This window comes from Contarinia nasturtii, unplaced genomic scaffold, assembly GCF_009176525.2.
Source record: "Contarinia nasturtii isolate CC-2019 unplaced genomic scaffold, AAFC_CNas_1.1 Cnas_scaffold_2806, whole genome shotgun sequence".
In the NCBI taxonomy this organism is placed as follows: Eukaryota; Metazoa; Arthropoda; class Insecta; order Diptera; family Cecidomyiidae; genus Contarinia; species Contarinia nasturtii.
The window spans coordinates 2,265,592-2,283,917 of record NW_022200123.1 but is presented as its reverse complement, the minus strand read 5'-3'; the positions used below and the strand labels follow the sequence as shown (position 1 = coordinate 2,283,917).

The 18,326-nt window shown below is 34.2% G+C and overlaps 3 protein-coding genes across 6 annotated transcripts in view; 2 read left to right on the top strand and 1 right to left on the bottom strand.

The window, feature by feature from the left end:
• LOC116349102 (methylthioribose-1-phosphate isomerase) overlaps positions 1-2,574 on the top strand; it is a 3,169-nt gene extending 595 nt beyond the window's left edge. The window contains exons 2-6 of the mRNA XM_031780373.1: positions 852-1,293; positions 1,415-1,628; positions 1,753-1,964; positions 2,037-2,325; positions 2,397-2,574. Of these exons, the coding sequence (XP_031636233.1) occupies positions 1,012-1,293; positions 1,415-1,628; positions 1,753-1,964; positions 2,037-2,325; positions 2,397-2,476 (1,077 nt within the window). The 5' untranslated portion in view covers positions 852-1,011 and the 3' untranslated portion in view covers positions 2,477-2,574. The remainder of the gene's footprint in view (positions 1-851; positions 1,294-1,414; positions 1,629-1,752; positions 1,965-2,036; positions 2,326-2,396) is intronic.
• A 74-nt stretch (positions 2,575-2,648) lies between these two features.
• LOC116349101 (glycosylated lysosomal membrane protein B-like) lies at positions 2,649-6,758 on the top strand. Its single transcript, XM_031780372.1, has 6 exons — positions 2,649-3,139; positions 4,575-4,844; positions 4,997-5,188; positions 5,282-5,561; positions 5,661-5,892; positions 5,963-6,758. The coding sequence occupies exons 1-6, from the start codon at positions 3,050-3,052 to the stop codon at positions 6,108-6,110; spliced, it is 1,212 nt and encodes a 403-aa protein (XP_031636232.1). The 5' UTR covers positions 2,649-3,049; the 3' UTR covers positions 6,111-6,758.
• An 8,107-nt stretch (positions 6,759-14,865) lies between these two features.
• On the bottom strand, positions 14,866-17,764 carry LOC116349096 (beta-galactosidase-like). Of its 4 annotated transcripts, none has more exons than XM_031780365.1 (9): positions 17,632-17,754; positions 17,483-17,557; positions 17,337-17,408; positions 16,937-17,251; positions 16,771-16,834; positions 16,422-16,694; positions 15,727-16,355; positions 15,276-15,650; positions 14,866-15,149 (listed from the first exon to the last, which is right to left on the bottom strand). In XM_031780365.1, the coding sequence occupies exons 2-9, from the start codon at positions 17,492-17,494 to the stop codon at positions 14,958-14,960; spliced, it is 1,932 nt and encodes a 643-aa protein (XP_031636225.1). In that variant the 5' UTR covers positions 17,495-17,557; positions 17,632-17,754; the 3' UTR covers positions 14,866-14,957. The 4 variants fall into 4 exon arrangements, with proteins under 4 accessions (XP_031636225.1, XP_031636226.1, XP_031636227.1 ...); XM_031780366.1 differs by having other exon boundaries at positions 16,937-17,248; XM_031780367.1 differs by lacking the exon at positions 17,483-17,557 and having other exon boundaries at positions 17,632-17,764.
• Positions 17,765-18,326: the final 562 nt, after the last annotated feature.

The window sequence follows — 18,326 nt, the reverse complement described above, 5'->3', positions numbered from 1 at the left end:
TATATATATATATATATATATATATATATATATATATATATATATATGATGAAGTATAGTCACTGGTTAGCAAAGTAAAGAATTTGAAGAGCCCACTTACATTTTTAGATTTCTTATCGTTTCTTTTCATTGGAACGATATCAAGAGAGAACGAAAAGGAAAGAAAAATGAGCGATTGAAAAAAGTTTACACAATGTATACGAGAGTATGGTTTAAATGCAGATAGTCCATACAATGTATTGAATTTGTTATTTAATTACATTGTAGCTTCTCTTATGTACGAACATAATGTGTAATAATTGTCGATGCTCGATATTTGGGCCATAAACTCCTTGGTCGACTTGAGATGCGCGAAATACAAACGGACGATTGTGCGCATGTGGAAGCGAGATAGAAACAAGCATATCAAAAGTGTTCATTTGTCAATATGTGCAAAAGAATTAATTAAATTGGAAACAGTTTTGGTGGCCAGCAAAATTTGTGTGACGGCATTTTTGTGTGCGCTCTTTTCGATACAACGTTATAATACACTCTCCGTTTCGGTCGTTTGGTGTTGGCATTAGACTACGATCTTAATTCGATCTCGTGTACAATTTTCAAATGTAAATAGCAAAAAACGTTTTAATTTTTTTTTCTTTCGTTTTTTGTTTTCATTCTCTCTATCTCAGTTATTTATATTGAATCGGTTTATATGTGAAATCGCACTTGCATTTAAATTTATGTGCTCGCATCGTAAATAAGCAATGATCACATTTCACTTTGTCTGTGGCGAAGTGAGAAAAAAATCTCTCAGTGTCAACTATATATTTTATTACAAATTAATTCTCGTAATTTTTTGTGTTTTCGTTTAGTTGCTTTTGTGTGATTTTCGTTATCGCCGTTGAATCGATTTTAAATGCATCGTTGAGCAGCTACATCATTTACTTAATTAGTTGCCACACAGTTGAACGCACAGCACATATCATCATCGTCTTCGTCTTCGTCTTTGCATAGTAAAACAGAGAGAGAACCATGGCTCTCGAATCGATACGTTATAGCGATGGAAAATTGGAAATTCTCGATCAATTATTATTGCCCGCACAAAATAAATACGTATCGGTGAAAGGTGTCGAAGATGGATGGAAAGTGATCAATCGCATGCAAGTGCGAGGCGCACCGGCCATCGCCATTGTTGGATGCTTATCATTGGCCGTTGAAATTTACAACGAACAATTTAATGATAAGAAATCATTGCGACAAGAAATCGAAGGAAAACTCAATTATTTGGTGTCAGCACGACCAACGGCTGTCAATGTACGTAAAATATATCATTTTATAAATGTGTTTTTTTGAAAGCTTTTTCTTTTCTCAATTATTGCATTTTATTTTTTTACTAATGATTTCGGCATTTTTTCTATTCAAATAATCATCGCAGATGAAAATTGCCGCTGATGAGCTCATAAAATTATCTAATGAGTTGGCAATTAATGACGACATAAGTGTGAACGAAATGAAACAAAAATTCCTTGATACCACCGAAGCAATGCTACGAAAAGATATCGAAGATAATAAAGCGATCGGCACAAATGGAGCCAATGCAATTTTACAAAATAAAACAGACGGTTCATCGGTTCGGGTGTTAACACATTGTAAATTCATTCGACAATTTTTTTAAAAATCTTTTATATCAACTGCAATGTGCAATATATTCTCTTTTTTTGTATCTTTTGCTACACGCGTTTATCGCTTCGTTTCTGATTGCCGTTCTGATAGGTAACACTGGTTCATTGGCGACGGCTGGCTATGGAACGGCTTTGGGAGTTGTTCGAAAATTATTCGAGATGAATCGTTTGGAGCATATCTATTGTACCGAAACGCGACCATATAATCAAGGTGCACGATTAACTGCATTTGAATTGGTACACGACAAACTGCCGGCCACACTGATCATTGATAGCATGGTTTCTGCTTTAATGCAAAAAAAGGTTATTTGAAAAAGATCATTTTCGAATGGAAAAGAATTAAATGTTAACATTCCTCCTCAAATACATTGATAGAATATCGCTGCTGTGGTTGTCGGTGCAGACCGTGTTGTGGCCAATGGTGATACAGCCAATAAAATTGGAACATATCAAATTGCCGTCGTCGCCAAATATCACAATGTTCCATTTTATATAGCCGCACCGTTGACTTCAATCGATTTGAAAATATCAAGCGGTGAACAAATACAAATTGAAGAACGTCCCCAACGTGAGATGACCCACGTCGGCGATCATAGAATCGCTGCTCAAGGCATTAAGTGCTGGAATCCAGCATTTGATGTCACACCCGCACATCTAATTACAGGTATTCAAATCTCGTAATTATTCTTATCTGTAATGAGATTATTTCACAGATTATTGTTATTTTGTTGACAGGAATTATAACGGAAAAGGGGGTTTTCAAACCAGATGAAATGCGGGAAAAAGTCAGCGAATTCCTTCAAACTGGAAAATAATGCACAATCGAAATATAAAATAAAATTTATCCCAGTATTTTCTGAGATAACTTAACTAAAAATAAAAAAAAGATGAAACAACGACGAGATAAGAAAAAGACGATCAAAATCATATGTCAAATAAATTGTGACGAGTGTTTTTCTACATAAACCCTACAACTGTTGTTTTATTTTCTCATTAAACCGGCTGGAGCCGAAGCCGATGACGCTTCATTTGCGATGACATTTCGAAAATGTCAAATTGAACACACAAACAAATGGCTTGTTTGTATATAGCGTGCTATCGGTCTGTGTGAAATAGTAGTCAGTAGTCAAATTCATGGAATGAGTAGAAAACTGTTGTTTCAATAGTTCACAAACTAATCGCCGTCCCATAAACAACATTCCGATTGCACATTCGATATTGTGTCTTGACCCTTAGTCATCCTTTAATCGGAATAACCTACTGTGCCTTTTTTACATACATTTTCTTTGAATTATAAATTATTTTCTATATGTTAATCACTTCTTGTGAAATCTAAACAAACATAAAACTAAACTCGTTTTGCAGGCGAAAAAAGATAATAAAAAAAAATGAAATTTTTTATAAATTATAAATTGATTGGATTTTTTATGAGTTTCTTGGTGTTTGGCTGTGTGCATGCTGACGGTGCTAAAAGAACAGTAAGTAAAATTTAAAAGTGAATTTCATTCATGTTTGTTTGATTGTTGTTGTTGTATACAAAAAAAATTGATTGAGATTGTGCATCCGCCCATGAAGTAATTTGCAAACATCAAACGTTTGAAATTTTAATGAGTTTGTTACTTAATTTAATTTGAATTGTAAACTCTGTTATTTGTGCTATCTTGTCAAATTGGCCACACGAAAACTATAATTAAATCATCGTAATTTCGAATACCTGACATATTTTGATGGTAAAAACGACGAATTTTCCAATATATTTATTCGTAATTGAAAATTTCAACAATTTAACTTATAGTTTGGTGCTTTGTTTATCGTCATCATGTAACCAGAGTAACCGATTTTTCACATGAATTCCATTGCTTTGGAAAAGTGGCTCATTAATTATTTATAAGAGAATTTGTAGTCGCTGGCATGGCATGAAACCTTGTTAATCGACACAGCACGATTTCATCCATCAAAGGAATTTCTTCCAAAGCATAAGCACAACGATTACATATATACGTTTTGAAACTCGTAATTAAGGACCACTCATTACAACCTTATGAACAACGAGTTCATGTTCAAGGATTGAGCATATTTTTCTCATTTCATGCGAATTGAAAATGAAAAATTCCAAAACACATTTCAAAATTCACACAATTTTCGGTACGAGAATAACACATCACCTTTTTTATGCTATTACTAACCTAACCCCGCACAATCGATTCAGAATAAATACCAATATGGATATTGATCGATTAATTGCTAACTAATTTTATCTTTAACGAAGGATCCACTTCATGAATGGTGAAAAAATATACGAAATGCAAATAAGTCTGAGTGGAAATATGCTGGCGCGCCGATATAAATATAATAAATGTTATTGATTGATAGTTAATGGTGCTATTTCTGAGATTCAATAGAAATTCATGGTATGATTAATGGATTTCTAGAAAATGCTATTGATTTTCCTTTTTTTTCCAATGAATATTCTATTTGAAGTACGATAAAAACCATATCCAAGCCATATCCATTCGGTCGGTTAGTTGTTGTTTAGTTTGTACGCCAGCATTTGACTGATATTAAATCATCCGATTTTGAAAATCCAAACATTTCACCAAATTACTGCAATCAACCTACCGCTTCTACCGCTTAGTAGCAACAAATAATTTATTGAAACCGAAGCAGCTGTATTGCGTGTTCGTTTTTCACCATGTCTGATGATGTATACGGTCAATCGGTTTCTCCCGTGTATTTATTTAATCCATTTTTCATCGGATCGATAAAATCATGTTCTTGATTGAGTCAAAATAATATTTTCTTTTCATATAAATAACACAAATTTTGTTGACATATTCATTTTCGCTGTCATTGTTTTCGCCGCCATAAATGTCATGTTGATTTAATAAAATGTTTTCACTATGTATCCACCAGCTAAGTGCCGAATTGAATCCAAATTGTCCGGAAAGTATTTGTGAGACAAAGAATGAAAACAACGCAACAACGTTAATTCATGTAAGAGCCGATGGTGAAAATGACACATTACATTATATTTGGGATTTAAGTCGACAGCCGAGCGTGTTGGTGGCATTATGTGAACGTGATACAAATGTAACCATAAATTGGAACGAAACATTCATGGATGTCAAAACAGTTCAATTCACAATCAAACCAAAGTACACAATGTCATTTGTATTGACAAAGGTTAGTAACGATTCTCTCTTCTTTATTCTTTTTTTATTTTGCTTTGTGATGCGTGATCGCGCAGCACGTATGTCTTCCATTATCAGTCTCACTGACATACAATGCAATCGAACTTGTGGTTGAACTTTAATCAATTGTTATTTCGTTAAAAGGTTTTCATTTTCAATGATGTCACAGATCAAGCATCAATAATTGGCGTAAACAAATCAAACATTGAGACAATTGATGCAAGAGAACTCACATGGACCCGAGAAGAATTCAATAAATCGACAAACGAAGTGAAAGTGGCTGTTAGTGGTAAAGATGACGCTTCTATTGGTTGCAATGGCGTTATTAATTTGAAGGTAAGATGCGAACTTTGAAAGTGTTAAAATTACCAATTTTAAATGACAATTGTCATGCATAACTGAGTAACGATTTTACATTTTTGCGCACAGTTGAAGTGCTACAATGAAGAAGATCATGACAAAGAAACGCCACATTTGCTACACTCAGCGAATGTAACGCAGGTCGATATGGAATTCATTGATTTGATACCAAGTGATACCAAATTTGAATCAATACGCATTGCAGCCGAATTTGTACTCGTTGCCGACAGCGAAACGACAAAAACTCCATTCACCATAAACAAACGTAAAACCGTTGACGATGAAAACACCCCGGGCGTTTTTACACTCATCGATATTAATACACCACAAGTGAAAAATAACACACACGGTACATTTTTTTTCTCACACACAATTTTTTATGTCATATTTGATTTTTAACAAAAATGTTTGTTATATTTTTTTTTTTTAATTTTCGTCACTACATTAGCGAGTTACTTACAATACCGTCCAATAAGCTACACAGAACAAAGTCGTGACATTACTAAGAGGACAGATGTTCATTTAAACCAACCAGATTTCTTGGATGATGCAGAAACTTACTTAAACTTGTCAATTGCCTATTCATACTATGGAAATACATTGGATCAGTACTTGGTGCAATCATTTAATGTGTCATTTGGACAACGAGAAGATAAGTTCTATTCGAATTATACGACATGGTAAGCACAGTGGATCGATTGTCTTAAATTAAAGCCGAACACAGATTATAATGCTGATTTCCATTAATAGGACATTCATTTTGGGATATGGAACATCACCACCGGAACATGTTTCGATGTTCATTGCCATTCTTGCTTGCATTGGATTGGGCATTCCATTGCTGCTATTGATCATTGGTGGTGTTTATTTGGCTGTCAAACGTATGAGAAATTGTTAGGCAATTCTTACAACGAAAAATAGTTTGATGGATGAGATGAGAGTTGAATTTAGTCCTTTGGAAAACCGTAATGGACTGCTAGTTTCAATTGAACATTTTTTTATTACTTTAGTATCTCTTAGTTGTATAGTTGTATTATCCCACAAAGATTATATATATTTTTATTTTCAGGGACCGGGTCGCATATAGAATTATACAAGATATTTCTACTTTGTATAAACGCAGATGCAACATATCCGTCGCTGTTCGCTTTGTGCTGCGCTCAATAAATACAATGTATGTGCGTGCGTCTTTCAATGGTCACATGCACATACGAACATGTATTCGCATGCTTCATACATAGCGAACAGCGATGAATATGTTGCGTCTGCGTTTATACTTTGTATAATTATACTGCCTTCGTTTTTTATGCTAGTATAAAATTATGAGCGACCCGGTCCCTGACATATTTTACCAAAGAACGATCGGATTGATATTTCGATTGTACAGTTCTGTTCGTTTAGTAAATGTCATTATTGGTGCGAGCAGAGGTTATTTAATGAAAGTTAAATCAGTTCAATCGTTCTTTTAGTAATTCATCGAAAACCTAAGATTTCAAACTAAAGATATTTTGTTTTGAAAAATATTAAAATTATCACCAACCACCAACTGTTTCTTTTTTGCCATTAACTTAAAATAATGCATGCAAGTCTATGACATATTCTATACGCCATCGAGCTATCGAATTTAGTTTTGAAATTATTCATAGAATCGGTATAATATTTTATGTGAAATTGTTATAATATTGATGGAGAGACTAATTGAATCAGAGATATTGAGTGTCATCTTATAAATTGTGAAATCTCGCATTTCTTAATAATCTTTATTGTAATTAATTAATGTATATTTGATATTAAATCAATCAACAGTACAAACACCTCTCAAATCCACTAGATTTCTATGTAGGCGATAGGATTTGTGTTGAAAAGAATCGAATCATGGTTAATGCCATAATAAAAGCACGAAAACGAGTGAATTTTCAATAGTTGTGATATTTAAAAAAAATGTTATGAAAAACACTGAATATTTGCATTTTGATATTGAACACTTGAATTGAATATAATGAATCCGTTTATAAACGACTGTTTTTTTCTGAAAATTTCGATATTTGCTCATAAAAACAATATTTTTATCGCGCATTTTATGATAACATTTAATAAAAAAATCTGTTGATTTGTAATATACATGTTTGGTTTGTTTTCAGTTCTACCTTGAACCAGTAATAAACATTTATTTCAGCTCTATTTAAGTCCGGTGTTTAGCAGTAAAGCATTTACTTAAGAAATATTCAAAATTAGTTTCACGGAAAGCGTGGTTTACAAAAAAAAATAATGTGATGGTGAGATACACCTTTCTTCTTATTTTTTGTTGCGTAGAAAATCTAGCATTCAAAGCGGAGTGTCGGAAAAAGCAGTGAATAGACTACCCTATATAACGAAGCTATTTTCACAGCTCTCATTCACATGCATTTTTAACAGGGTAAGTTATAAAGATTCCTAATATTATATAATTTTAGTAAAATGTTCCCGAAGTAAATCAATGGAATTTATGAGAGAGTAGAAAACCCTACCGCTGTAGTAATAACTACTACATTTAACAGTGCCTAACAATAGTTACTATTTGACTACAACAATGTGAACAACGTGACTCTTTGTATTTAAACTCTACTCGAGAGCTCGCATTATCATGATGAAGAATTATTCTGCGACGGTGGTTATTTTTTCTTAATTCACCAAACACTTCTGGCAAACAAATGGTGGTGTACCAGTCAGAATTGACTGTTCAACGATCCTCTAGTGGAACTGTTGCCACATGTCCACTAATTGCGAAAAAAAAGGCGACCATTTGCTTCGCAACACTTCGAGCGCGAACAACTTTCGTTGGATTATCTTCACTTTGGAAGAAGACCCATACTGTCGACTGCTGTTTAGTTTCGGGCTCATACGCATATATCCACGATTCGTCGCCTGTGACGATGTTATAGACGGAATATGATGCACCGCGGATATATTTGTTGAGCATTTCTTTGAACCAATTCACACGAGCTAATTTTTGGTCATCGGTCAATTTATGTGGAATCCAACGAGAGCAAATCTTTTTTACGGCCAAATTTTCATGCAAAATCGTGTGTATGCTTCTCATACTAATGCCCAAGGATGCCTCAATCTCACGGTATGTGACATGACGATCTTGCTTTATCATGTTTCTGACAGCATCGATAGTTTCTGGAACAACAACCGATTTTGGACGACCTTCACGGAATTCGTCGATGAGCGAATGACGACCACGATTGAATTCAGTAAAACAGTGATATACAGTGGCCTTGCATGGAGCTTCATCGCCAAAGACCAAATGAAGTTGATCAAAACACTGTTGTTGAGATACACCCAATCCAAAGTCGTAGTAAATTATCGCACGAAAATTTTCACGAGTAAAATTCATTTTTTTTTTGTTGAGACGCAATTTAGATGTCACTGTAAACAATACAAATAGCGCGCTTATGACAGAACGTTCTGAGATCGTTTATGCTACCAAATGTTAAATTTAACGAATATGACAATGGTTTGTATCGGACAACACTAAATATTGCCAATTCTAGAAATATATGGAGCAGCCATCGTACGTAGTTACCATTATAATGCTAGCAGTTTAAGTTCTTTCTCGATTATTTTTTATTATTTTCTTCTATTGTAACAAGACGTTGAAACGGTATTTGAACGTTAATTTGACTTTGAGTGGAGAACACATGTTTATTTCCTTTAATTAAATTAAAAAAAAAAAAAAAAAAAAAAAAAAAACAAATCAAAATCGCCAGTTTTATTAGATTAAAATAAAAATTGGATTTTACAATAAATTTGAAATTCCCACGCATTAATTTTTTTCAAGTATTTCACCTTTTTCTCCTTGAATAAAAGAGAAAAGAAATAGTCGTCATACAGCATACACTCACTCGAGGAACATTTTTTATCTGATCTATGAGTCAATCGGGACAATAGTGTGATGTGAAATTCGATAACATTATTACAAAACCATGACCAACTTGGTTTTATAGTCATGAGTGTTCTCATTTTTTCTCGTTACACAGTTAAATTAATTTTACGATGTTGTTTTTTGAGAAATAAACCAATTTCAATGGAAAAGAATTTATTCGAAAAAACAAAAGCAATAAAAAGTGATGAAAGCGAAATTATAGCATCATCATCGACACAATCACTATGAAATACATATACAAAAAGAGAAACAGAAAAATATGACCGATTTTATGGGTTTTTTCCTTAAATAAATGGGAGAAACGGTGAAATGGTATTGTTCCGAGAACAGAAGAAAAAGATGTTCATCGCAAAATGGCCGGGGTCAGCTTGAATTGTCTAACGAAATGGATATTTGAGCTTTGCTTTGCCTTGCTGTTGTTCTCGATGACTTCGAACTTGGAACCAGAAATGTGTTCGCAATAATGTGAGCCCAATTTCAAATTATCATCGGAAATACAAACAGATGTGCACATAAGCGCACACAACAACTTATGCCAAGATCTTCCTAGCACACATAGAAACGAACAGCATACATGCATTGATGGTATGAATCTAATAATAAATCGCTTCGTTGTTTGTTGGTTTGTTATAATTTTGTTATTTGATTTGTGTTTATATTTCGTGTTGAACGTGTGTATAATTCACCAACCACAGAAAGATTTCATTGGTTTGGCATGTGCAATATTGGTCAATGATGATGCGACACTCTATTGATTGAACGGAAAATGAATTTCGATTTTCATTTATTTTTATTGCGACGCTCGATATTCCACTCTAGCTTTGGCAAAAAAAAAAAACAAGAATGAAAATGAAAGAACAACGACTTATTTTTATCGCCGGAAAAGTACAAAGAAAGCTTAAGCTTCAATTTTATGCTTTTTATTTGTGTTCGAAATATTCCATAATGCATTCGATGGTGTATCCATTTGTGATTTTGCCAACTTTTTTCGCTCAGTATAAATAAACAACAAAGTTCGCTCTTTCTTTTAAAAAATTCATTAGTGCAAACTGAAAAGAATTAGAAGCGACGCGTGCATTTTATTTAATTATCATTTTTCGTTCGATAAAAGTTTCATTATTCAAAAAAAACTTTCTCTCTTTCCCTCTCTTCTTCGTGATTCTTTAAAGTGATCACTTTAGTTTGTTTTTTCCTTTCATTCATTGTCCTGAAGATATTGAGAAAGTTGGTTGCTGCAGTGAATCGAAAATTTTGGTTTGCGACGTTCGCAAAGAGAACGCCGCCTTTACGCTTTCATTTGAGAAAAGAGCAGACCGATCTTCACTCACGCCAAATATATTTTATGTAAAACTTTCAACATTAGGCAGTAGTAGTGGAATTTGCTTAAAGCGACCATTACCGTTAAAGTGCTCTCGTTTCCATGAGCTCATTGATTTTTTTTATGCTGATATCAAATCGAAACGGAAGTGCCAAAGGTAAAAAACAAAGTCATTTGAGTAAATTATTCTCTTCGTTTATTTTCAGCGACTTCTAGACCGACTTTAAATGCTTTCGAACGCAAGAAAATACAAGTATTTTTTTAAAAATTGTATCTGATGTTTACGTAAACATGCAATCGATACTTTTAACATCATTTTTTGCGCCTATTTTTTGAAGTCGTTGAAATATGTCGCATATATGTTCCTCTCTATCCATTGGATAGTATCAAATCAACATGATTCCGTGGGCGTTTGATGAACAAAATTATATTATTACACGCATTGTTTGTATATTTGCGTCTATATTGTTTGAATTGCAATGCCAAAGCCTCCTAAAAGCTGAAGCGTGTGTCAAAAACACCAAAATTGTTCGGTTCATCAACATTTCAAAAGTCGTCGTACCCATCAATAACATATTTATCTCAGTCGAACTCAATGTGAATGTTTCGTAGAGCAAACATTTCGTGGAAAAGAGCCAATTAAGATAGAATAAGAGCGAAAAAAATGTTGCGCTTTGTGTGCACAAAGGGAAAACTAAAATGACAAACAAACATATAATGGCAAATAATAATGCCAAAATATAAACATGAAAAAGAACTTCAGCCAGTCTATCGACGAGCAATTGCCTCAAGTGGTACGAAGAATTGGGTTTTGGTTAAGGTTATGTGCTTGCAAAACATACGTTTTGCGTTAACTAAATGAGCATTTCTATTCATTTGGTTGGCCATTTCCATTTAAATTTTGTCTATTCGCGATGCGTACAACGTACATAGTGAACATAGTTCATAGTATTTTAAGCATTCTTTTCTTTATTTCATCCAAAGTTGATTCATTCATGTACCCAAGTATGCTTGTTTCTTGTGAAACACATTTTCACCCTCGAGCTACAAGATGTTTTCAACAGAAACATGTTTTTCGAGTGTCTGTCACTTTCTTTCGTTCTTTCTTTGCACTGCGCACATTGAATATATCTATAGTATACAGGTGAACATAGTCTGTCTGCGGCGCAACAACATCAAAAGACGGACACTTCTTTGATCTATTAAAATTTTCAATTGCATTGAAATAAAATCCATTTCGCAAGCAATTTAATTGAAAATGTGTTTGTGCGTAAATTGTTCGTGCTAGATTTAACTGAATGCAATTATTCTTTTTGTGTGTCTGTTCGTCTGTGTACATATTTTTTGCGTTTAATTTTCATGACGAAAACCCCCTTATAGGATGAATTCATGTTGAAAGAAACAAAAAACACTGACAAACACATAATCCAATTTCAGAGTAAAAAGTTTAATGAAAAACGTTTAATTTCGTTGTTGTTGTTGTTGATAATAACATTCTAAATCTTAACATTTGATGAATGCGTATTTTGATGTAGTTTTATGTTGTACTGGTAATTACGGTTGAATATGCAACGAAGATTTTTCGAATGTCGAAAGATTGTGTCATAAATTTTCACAAGAGCATGTCGTTGTCTCCATTTTAAAATGAATGTTATTGTCGTTTCGGAACAACATTCGTGCATAAAGTTTGAAGTCATTGTTTCGCTAATCTAGCGTAAAAAGAATCCCGGAGAATTGTGTCGTTAATTATTAGCGTCAGATGTTGAAATGCATCAGGAAAAAGCTCCGGAGAAACAGTAATAATTTAAAATAAGTTTATTTTATCAGTGCATGTGAGTGTGTGTCAGAACATTTATTGTATTTTCGAGTAAATTAGTTTCGCTCTGCTTATGTGATTATATAATTGCAATTAAACAAAACATGCATGAACGCCACACATAAGCACACCATATGCTCAAACAACTGACTCGATCTGAACGCACACCCAAACACCCACCCAGGCACACAGTCAGGAAGATGTTTACAAAAGCTCTTAACATGTTTTTCCTATAGATTCGTTGTTCTACCCGAGAATATCGAGTAATGGAATTACTCATACATACAGACATGCAGTGTGCTTGTTGTGTCGCCATCGAGTCCAACCCACTGGCTGTATGTTTATGTGTGTTGACACTCATTTATTAGATTTATTTAAATTCTTGAACTTGCCACAACATTTTCTAATGCTGCATGCAACTGCAAAAAAAAGAAACGCTCACGCCATGCCATCATTTAGTGCAGCCATCGTGTACCAGCACACATGCACAACCGTAAATGGAACAAACTGAATGATTGCATTATAGTAACGTTAAAATAAATTAACACGCATAAAATGTGCACCAAAATGATTACACTATATGTTATATCTATCTACCCGCGCACTCAAAACACTATTTAGTGTCCTACTGAAATGCTGTGATATGGATGTTTTAGTGGCGGTCGCTGAAAATTATCTCGATTATTTTTTTTCTCTGTTAGCATAACATAGAATGCGTGTTTTGCGTGGTTTCTTAAGAAAATCATTTTGCAATGTCATTGGCTGGGGAAACGGGAATGCTTACATATTCAAATTGAATATTTGGAATACGTTGATGCTGCTACTGCTGCTGCTGGCTTTACAATGTATCACAGTTATCGCATGTATGACATTCAACTATAAACATGTGAAATAACTGCAATGCCATTTAATACGACAAAATACGCTGTCGCAGATTTTCAGCCGGACGTAATCGGAAACCATTGAAAATTCCATCATCAAGCACATTAAGATTATACAGTACTTACCATTTTTTTTTTGGTGTGCAGCAAAAATCAAAAAATTCCAAACATTACACAAACATTTTATACCATCATCCCCATATGCTATCGAACATTTTACGTTCCATTAAACATAGTCTTTAAAAAAAATCTAAACTGATAACACATCCACATCGCATGGCATCCAACAAAACAGGAAAATCACACAAATACACATGACACATAAATATGTATGATTGTATGTTGTCTCCGAAGGAAATATAAAAGGAAACATCGTGCACACAAAAGTGGAGCAACAGAGATTCATAGCGTCTGTGGTGTGATTACAGATCAGTTTAAATTCGCAATGAATTGCAAAATTCATCGTACACTTAAGTACACCATACCATGCTATGCACTTCGGATGTACATTTGAGCCGGGATTTTCGTTTCATTTCCGGATGTTGTTGTTTTTCTTCGTTGAGAGTGCACACACATTCTAACGAAATGCATGCGAAAAAGTCAAGCGCAATGAGAATGAGTGAAAGTTTGTTATCAGTTTTACGACATATTATTGTTATTGCTTATGTTATTATCGCTATTTTCATTTTGTATGAGTTTCATTTTTACGGCATTCAAACCGAACACACACACATTTATATATATGAAGTACGGATTTAAGTTATTCATACGTATAGTGTGTATTTGTGTAACAATTTTTAGCCATACAAAAATCAACTAGCGAAAAAAGACCGACACAATAATTGCGTTCATATTCATTTTATGTCATTGTCTAGTGGCAATAAAATGGAATCCAAGTCGCATACGACACTTGAATTGCAATCCATTTATGACATCAGAGAAAGTTATTACACATAAAGCAAAACTATATTTCGTCGCTGACGAGCGAGAGCAAAGAGAAAATATGACACACGCAATGTTTCCGTTCACCGTCAAGTCGGTGTCAAATTTGTTCCTGTTTTGCATTTAATAAATATCACAGATAATAAATAGTTTCATAAGGTCGTAAAACAATTCGATTTGACTGTATGCACAATAGTATACCGCACTGACATTTTCGACTCGAAGCTCATAGATTCATTTTCGTCGAGAGATGCATTAACGCTTACATTTGAATGATACAATTGAAGATTAAAAATTATTTGGTGACAGTCAATTGAAAGTATCGCCCCAAATATACAATTTCAACTATTTCTATTGCTGTAAATGACACTTGGTTGGAAATTTTTTGGAACAAATGCTTGTTTACGATAGACGAGAAGTCACACTTTACATTTTCGGATTGTAGCATTCATGCTTGGATTTTGAATCTGAACACTTTCATGCATGTACAACATTCGAAATGCATACGCTGAGCTGTTGCTCCGCAACACGCACACCAAATCGCATTCAAGCTTTATCAGTGGCTGGCTAATAAGCGAAAATATTTGTCTAAAAACTTTGTTTTTTTTTCTCTTGCATAACGACGTGTTTATTCAACAAACTTTTGTACAAATGCTACGGCTCCTTTCTACTTTTCAATCTGTACGTTTGGCAGTCGTTTACTTTTTGCGTCCAAAACTTTTCAATTTCACTTCAAACTAACTGCAAACATATACAAACACACACTCATTGCCAAAAATCATTTTGTTTACTTTTATTCAAATAAAAACTTTTTACGAGTGAAAACTTTAAATTGCGGATGTTCGCAATGCGAACGAGTGCTAATTTTCTTTGATGCTAATTGGTTTATCGCTGAATTTAACGTGACCATTTTTCGGTGCCCGTTGCAATTCAACGACAACAATGGTGTTTTGTTGCTTCCGTAAAATTTCCTTTGGTAAATACAATGTAATTTGCGGACCAACCAATGGCCAATATCGTCCCAAATTGAAACCATTCACGAAAATAAATCCCTGCGTGTCAACCGCATCACAATGAAATGAGAAAAGATAGAGAGAGAAAAAGATTTGAAGTTGTTAAAAGTTTTCCACTAAAATGAAATGTGGTTTAAAGATTAAAAACGCAACAAAGTATACAACCTTGCCCCATTTGATTGGATTAACAAACATGTCAGCGATATCATCTACGTCGAATGTGCCGTGGAAAATCATTGGAAGCGATCGCAAATGCTCGCATGTTCGAACTTTGATCGTATTCATTTCAGAGTCTTGATCAACGGCTGCAATTAATTCATCGATTTGTGTCGAATTCTCAAAGGGGAAACCGGTAATATTCCAATTTTTCAGTGTGACATCATTCAATAGCACATCACCAATGATACCTTTAAAGTCGTTCGCAATATCGAAATTAATGCGACCCTGATTTTCAACCAAAATTTGCAGCACTTTGCCGAAGCCAGCACTAATCGGCAATGAATTGGCCAAATTTTCACGCGAAAGCACACCCACGAATTTCTAAAATTATTTTTAATTCATATTAAAATGTATTCCTGATGTATCAAGCACTCACAAATGGATAATAAAGACTTACGCCATCTATGGTAACAATTGCACGATCGTGTAACGTTGGAATAGTCAAAACGCTGGGGTCCAATTTCAGCTTCGGCAATTCCGTTTCGTAAAGAACAAAGCCTGAAAATTGATTGATTTCTTCGAATGTAAGTGGTTTTTCGGATGTTATCACTGCACGGCCCAAAAATTGCCTTGAAATCGATGAAAGTAGTGTGGTTTTTGGATGCACTTCGATTGTTGGTATTTTCATTTTCGGTGATTTTATCGGAATCGAAATGTTTGGAAGAGGTAGAAAGTCTTTGATGACATTTCGAAGTATTTCATATTTCGGTGTCACATCTCCAGTTTCGTCCATTGGTGCATCATAATCATAACTAGTGATATCGGCCTTATAGTTTCCCGGCCCCGCATAATTGGCACCAGCTGTAAAGCCAAAGTTTGTTCCACCGAAAAACAAGTAAAAACTAACACTGGCCCCCTTTTCCAAAATATATCTCAAACTTTCAGCGACTGGTCCCGGATCAACTTTGGCGGGCGGTTCTTGCCAGTGTGTAAACCAACCGGGATAAAATTCGGAGTTCACAAGTGGCCCGTTAGGTTGGTGCTTTCTCAATAGTGTCCAATGCGATTCAATGGTCGGTTTATTACCTGTCCATAGATTTTAACCATTTTTTTCATTCACAAATAAATAAAAAAATGTTTACATAGGCTTACCAATTCCAAAGTCCAATGTAGCAAGAACGTTTTCAATTTTACCACACTGTAGATCTTTTTCTCGGACAATGTCATTGGTGAATAGAACAGCCTTATCGCCAACATATTTATTCGTCTCATCTCTCAACCACAACGAATATGGATTGTCGCATCCAAATGCACCGTATTCGTTTTCAATTTGAACCAATATAATCGGACCACCATTTCCATACAAAAATTTCTGCATACGTGGCATTAGTTTTTCATACCAAATGCCAACCTCTTTTAAGTAATCTACAAAAATAGATCGTTAGATAATCAAACATTTTTATTTTGTTGTGATTTGTGCAAAAATATTATCCATACATACTTGGATCACTGGTGCGAAGTTTAATATTCGGATATTTTGATAAAAGCCAAAACGGAAATCCTCCCTAAAAACACACAGAAAAAATGTATATAATTTACTTTCAAATCATAAACCATGAGCGTTGCGAATAAGTTTTAAGCAAAAAAATATGGAACAGATTTTAAACCATATCTCGTTCAGCACAAATGTATGGTCCCGGTCGAAAAATTACAAACAAATCTTCTTCAGCAGCCAATCGAATAAACTCTTCAACGTCGGCTATTCCATCCCACACATAATTACCATCAGTCGGATTATGTAGCGACCATTCAACATAAGTGGTAACTGCATTTAAACCGGCAGCTCGCAGTGTACGTAACTTTTCTCTCCAAGTTTGCGGAAGTGCTCGAAAATAGTGAAATTCACCGGCAACATATCGAAATGGTTTACCATCTTTGAGAAATTGGTCAGTCTTATAGTCCACTCGAAACGATCTATCCTGCTGTTAGATGAAATACTTTGTAATTTAAGAGTTTAGTGCCATATCTCTCGAATGAGTCCATCCAAACAATGAAATTATCGCTTACACTTTGGTCGGCATCGATAGATTCTATTGTGAAAATAGCTAAAATCCACAAAAACGCAATCGGTCGCATTGTCTGAAAACATTTAATTTTAAATATATGAAAAGTACAAAAAATCATTGAATTGGTTTGAAAAAATGTCGTGTTACTGGTGGTGCCATTTCTTCGCTAGTCCGATTACAAAATAATCCAATTTACTTGATGAATTCAATCTAATTGGCAGACTAAATTGTATCTGATTTAATTTGCTATCATTGGCAAGGCCACAAGTGAAGTAATAAATAATTTTGAAAATTACTTGCAATTACGGCGTAACCACTTAAATTATATACTGTGTAAACTTTGTATGCGATTCATATACGCGCGGTCAGCTTTAAATTGAACCGATTAACTGAACTGTCTGAATGCGAATTCAAAACTCAAATAACACAAATAAAGCACTTCACTGCCATAAACAATGATACAATCCAAACATAAGTTCAACAAGCTCAACGACACTGACAATATGATTTAAATTATCATCCGTTTATTGCTGCGGTTAGATAAGAATACGCGTGTTTGTTGGTGTTTATCAGACAATATATTGAACTAACTGGTCAGTTGAGCTGACAGTACGTTGGCCAGCTAAATGGACTAAAACAATAGAAGTTATTGTTACAATGAACAATCACTTCTATTAAAACAAGAAAAGTGATTCACATAGCGGTGGTCTATTATAGGAATTCCCATATAAATTTTGTTACCGAAAACACTGACGCGCTCCCTGATTGCATCAAATCGAACTAATCTGTCCCAAATGTGTTGTTTTGCATCTAACAGATGACGCTCGCATATTTACAATAACAAAAATTTACTTAAAAAGTTTGAAAAGTACAGAAAAATAATTTAAAAAAGTAACAATAAATAAATTTTAAAACGTTTTTTAATGGAAATTAGTTTTTTTTGTATTTTGTGAAATTCATTGTTTTCAATATTGAAAAATATTAATTTAGA

Coding starts and splice junctions, on each gene's coding strand:
- LOC116349096 (XM_031780365.1), bottom strand. Junction 16,356..16,421: donor TACATTGGACTTTGGAATTG/GTAAGCCTATGT, acceptor ATCTATGGACAG/GTAATAAACCGACCATTGAA. Junction 15,150..15,275: donor ATCCAATCAAATGGGGCAAG/GTTGTATACTTT, acceptor GTTGACACGCAG/GGATTTATTTTCGTGAATGG.
- LOC116349101 (XM_031780372.1), top strand. CDS start 3,050: ATGAAATTTTTTATAAATTATAAATTGATTGGATTTTTTATGAGTTTC. Junction 5,189..5,281: donor ATGGCGTTATTAATTTGAAG/GTAAGATGCGAA, acceptor TTTTGCGCACAG/TTGAAGTGCTACAATGAAGA. Junction 5,893..5,962: donor TATTCGAATTATACGACATG/GTAAGCACAGTG, acceptor TTCCATTAATAG/GACATTCATTTTGGGATATG.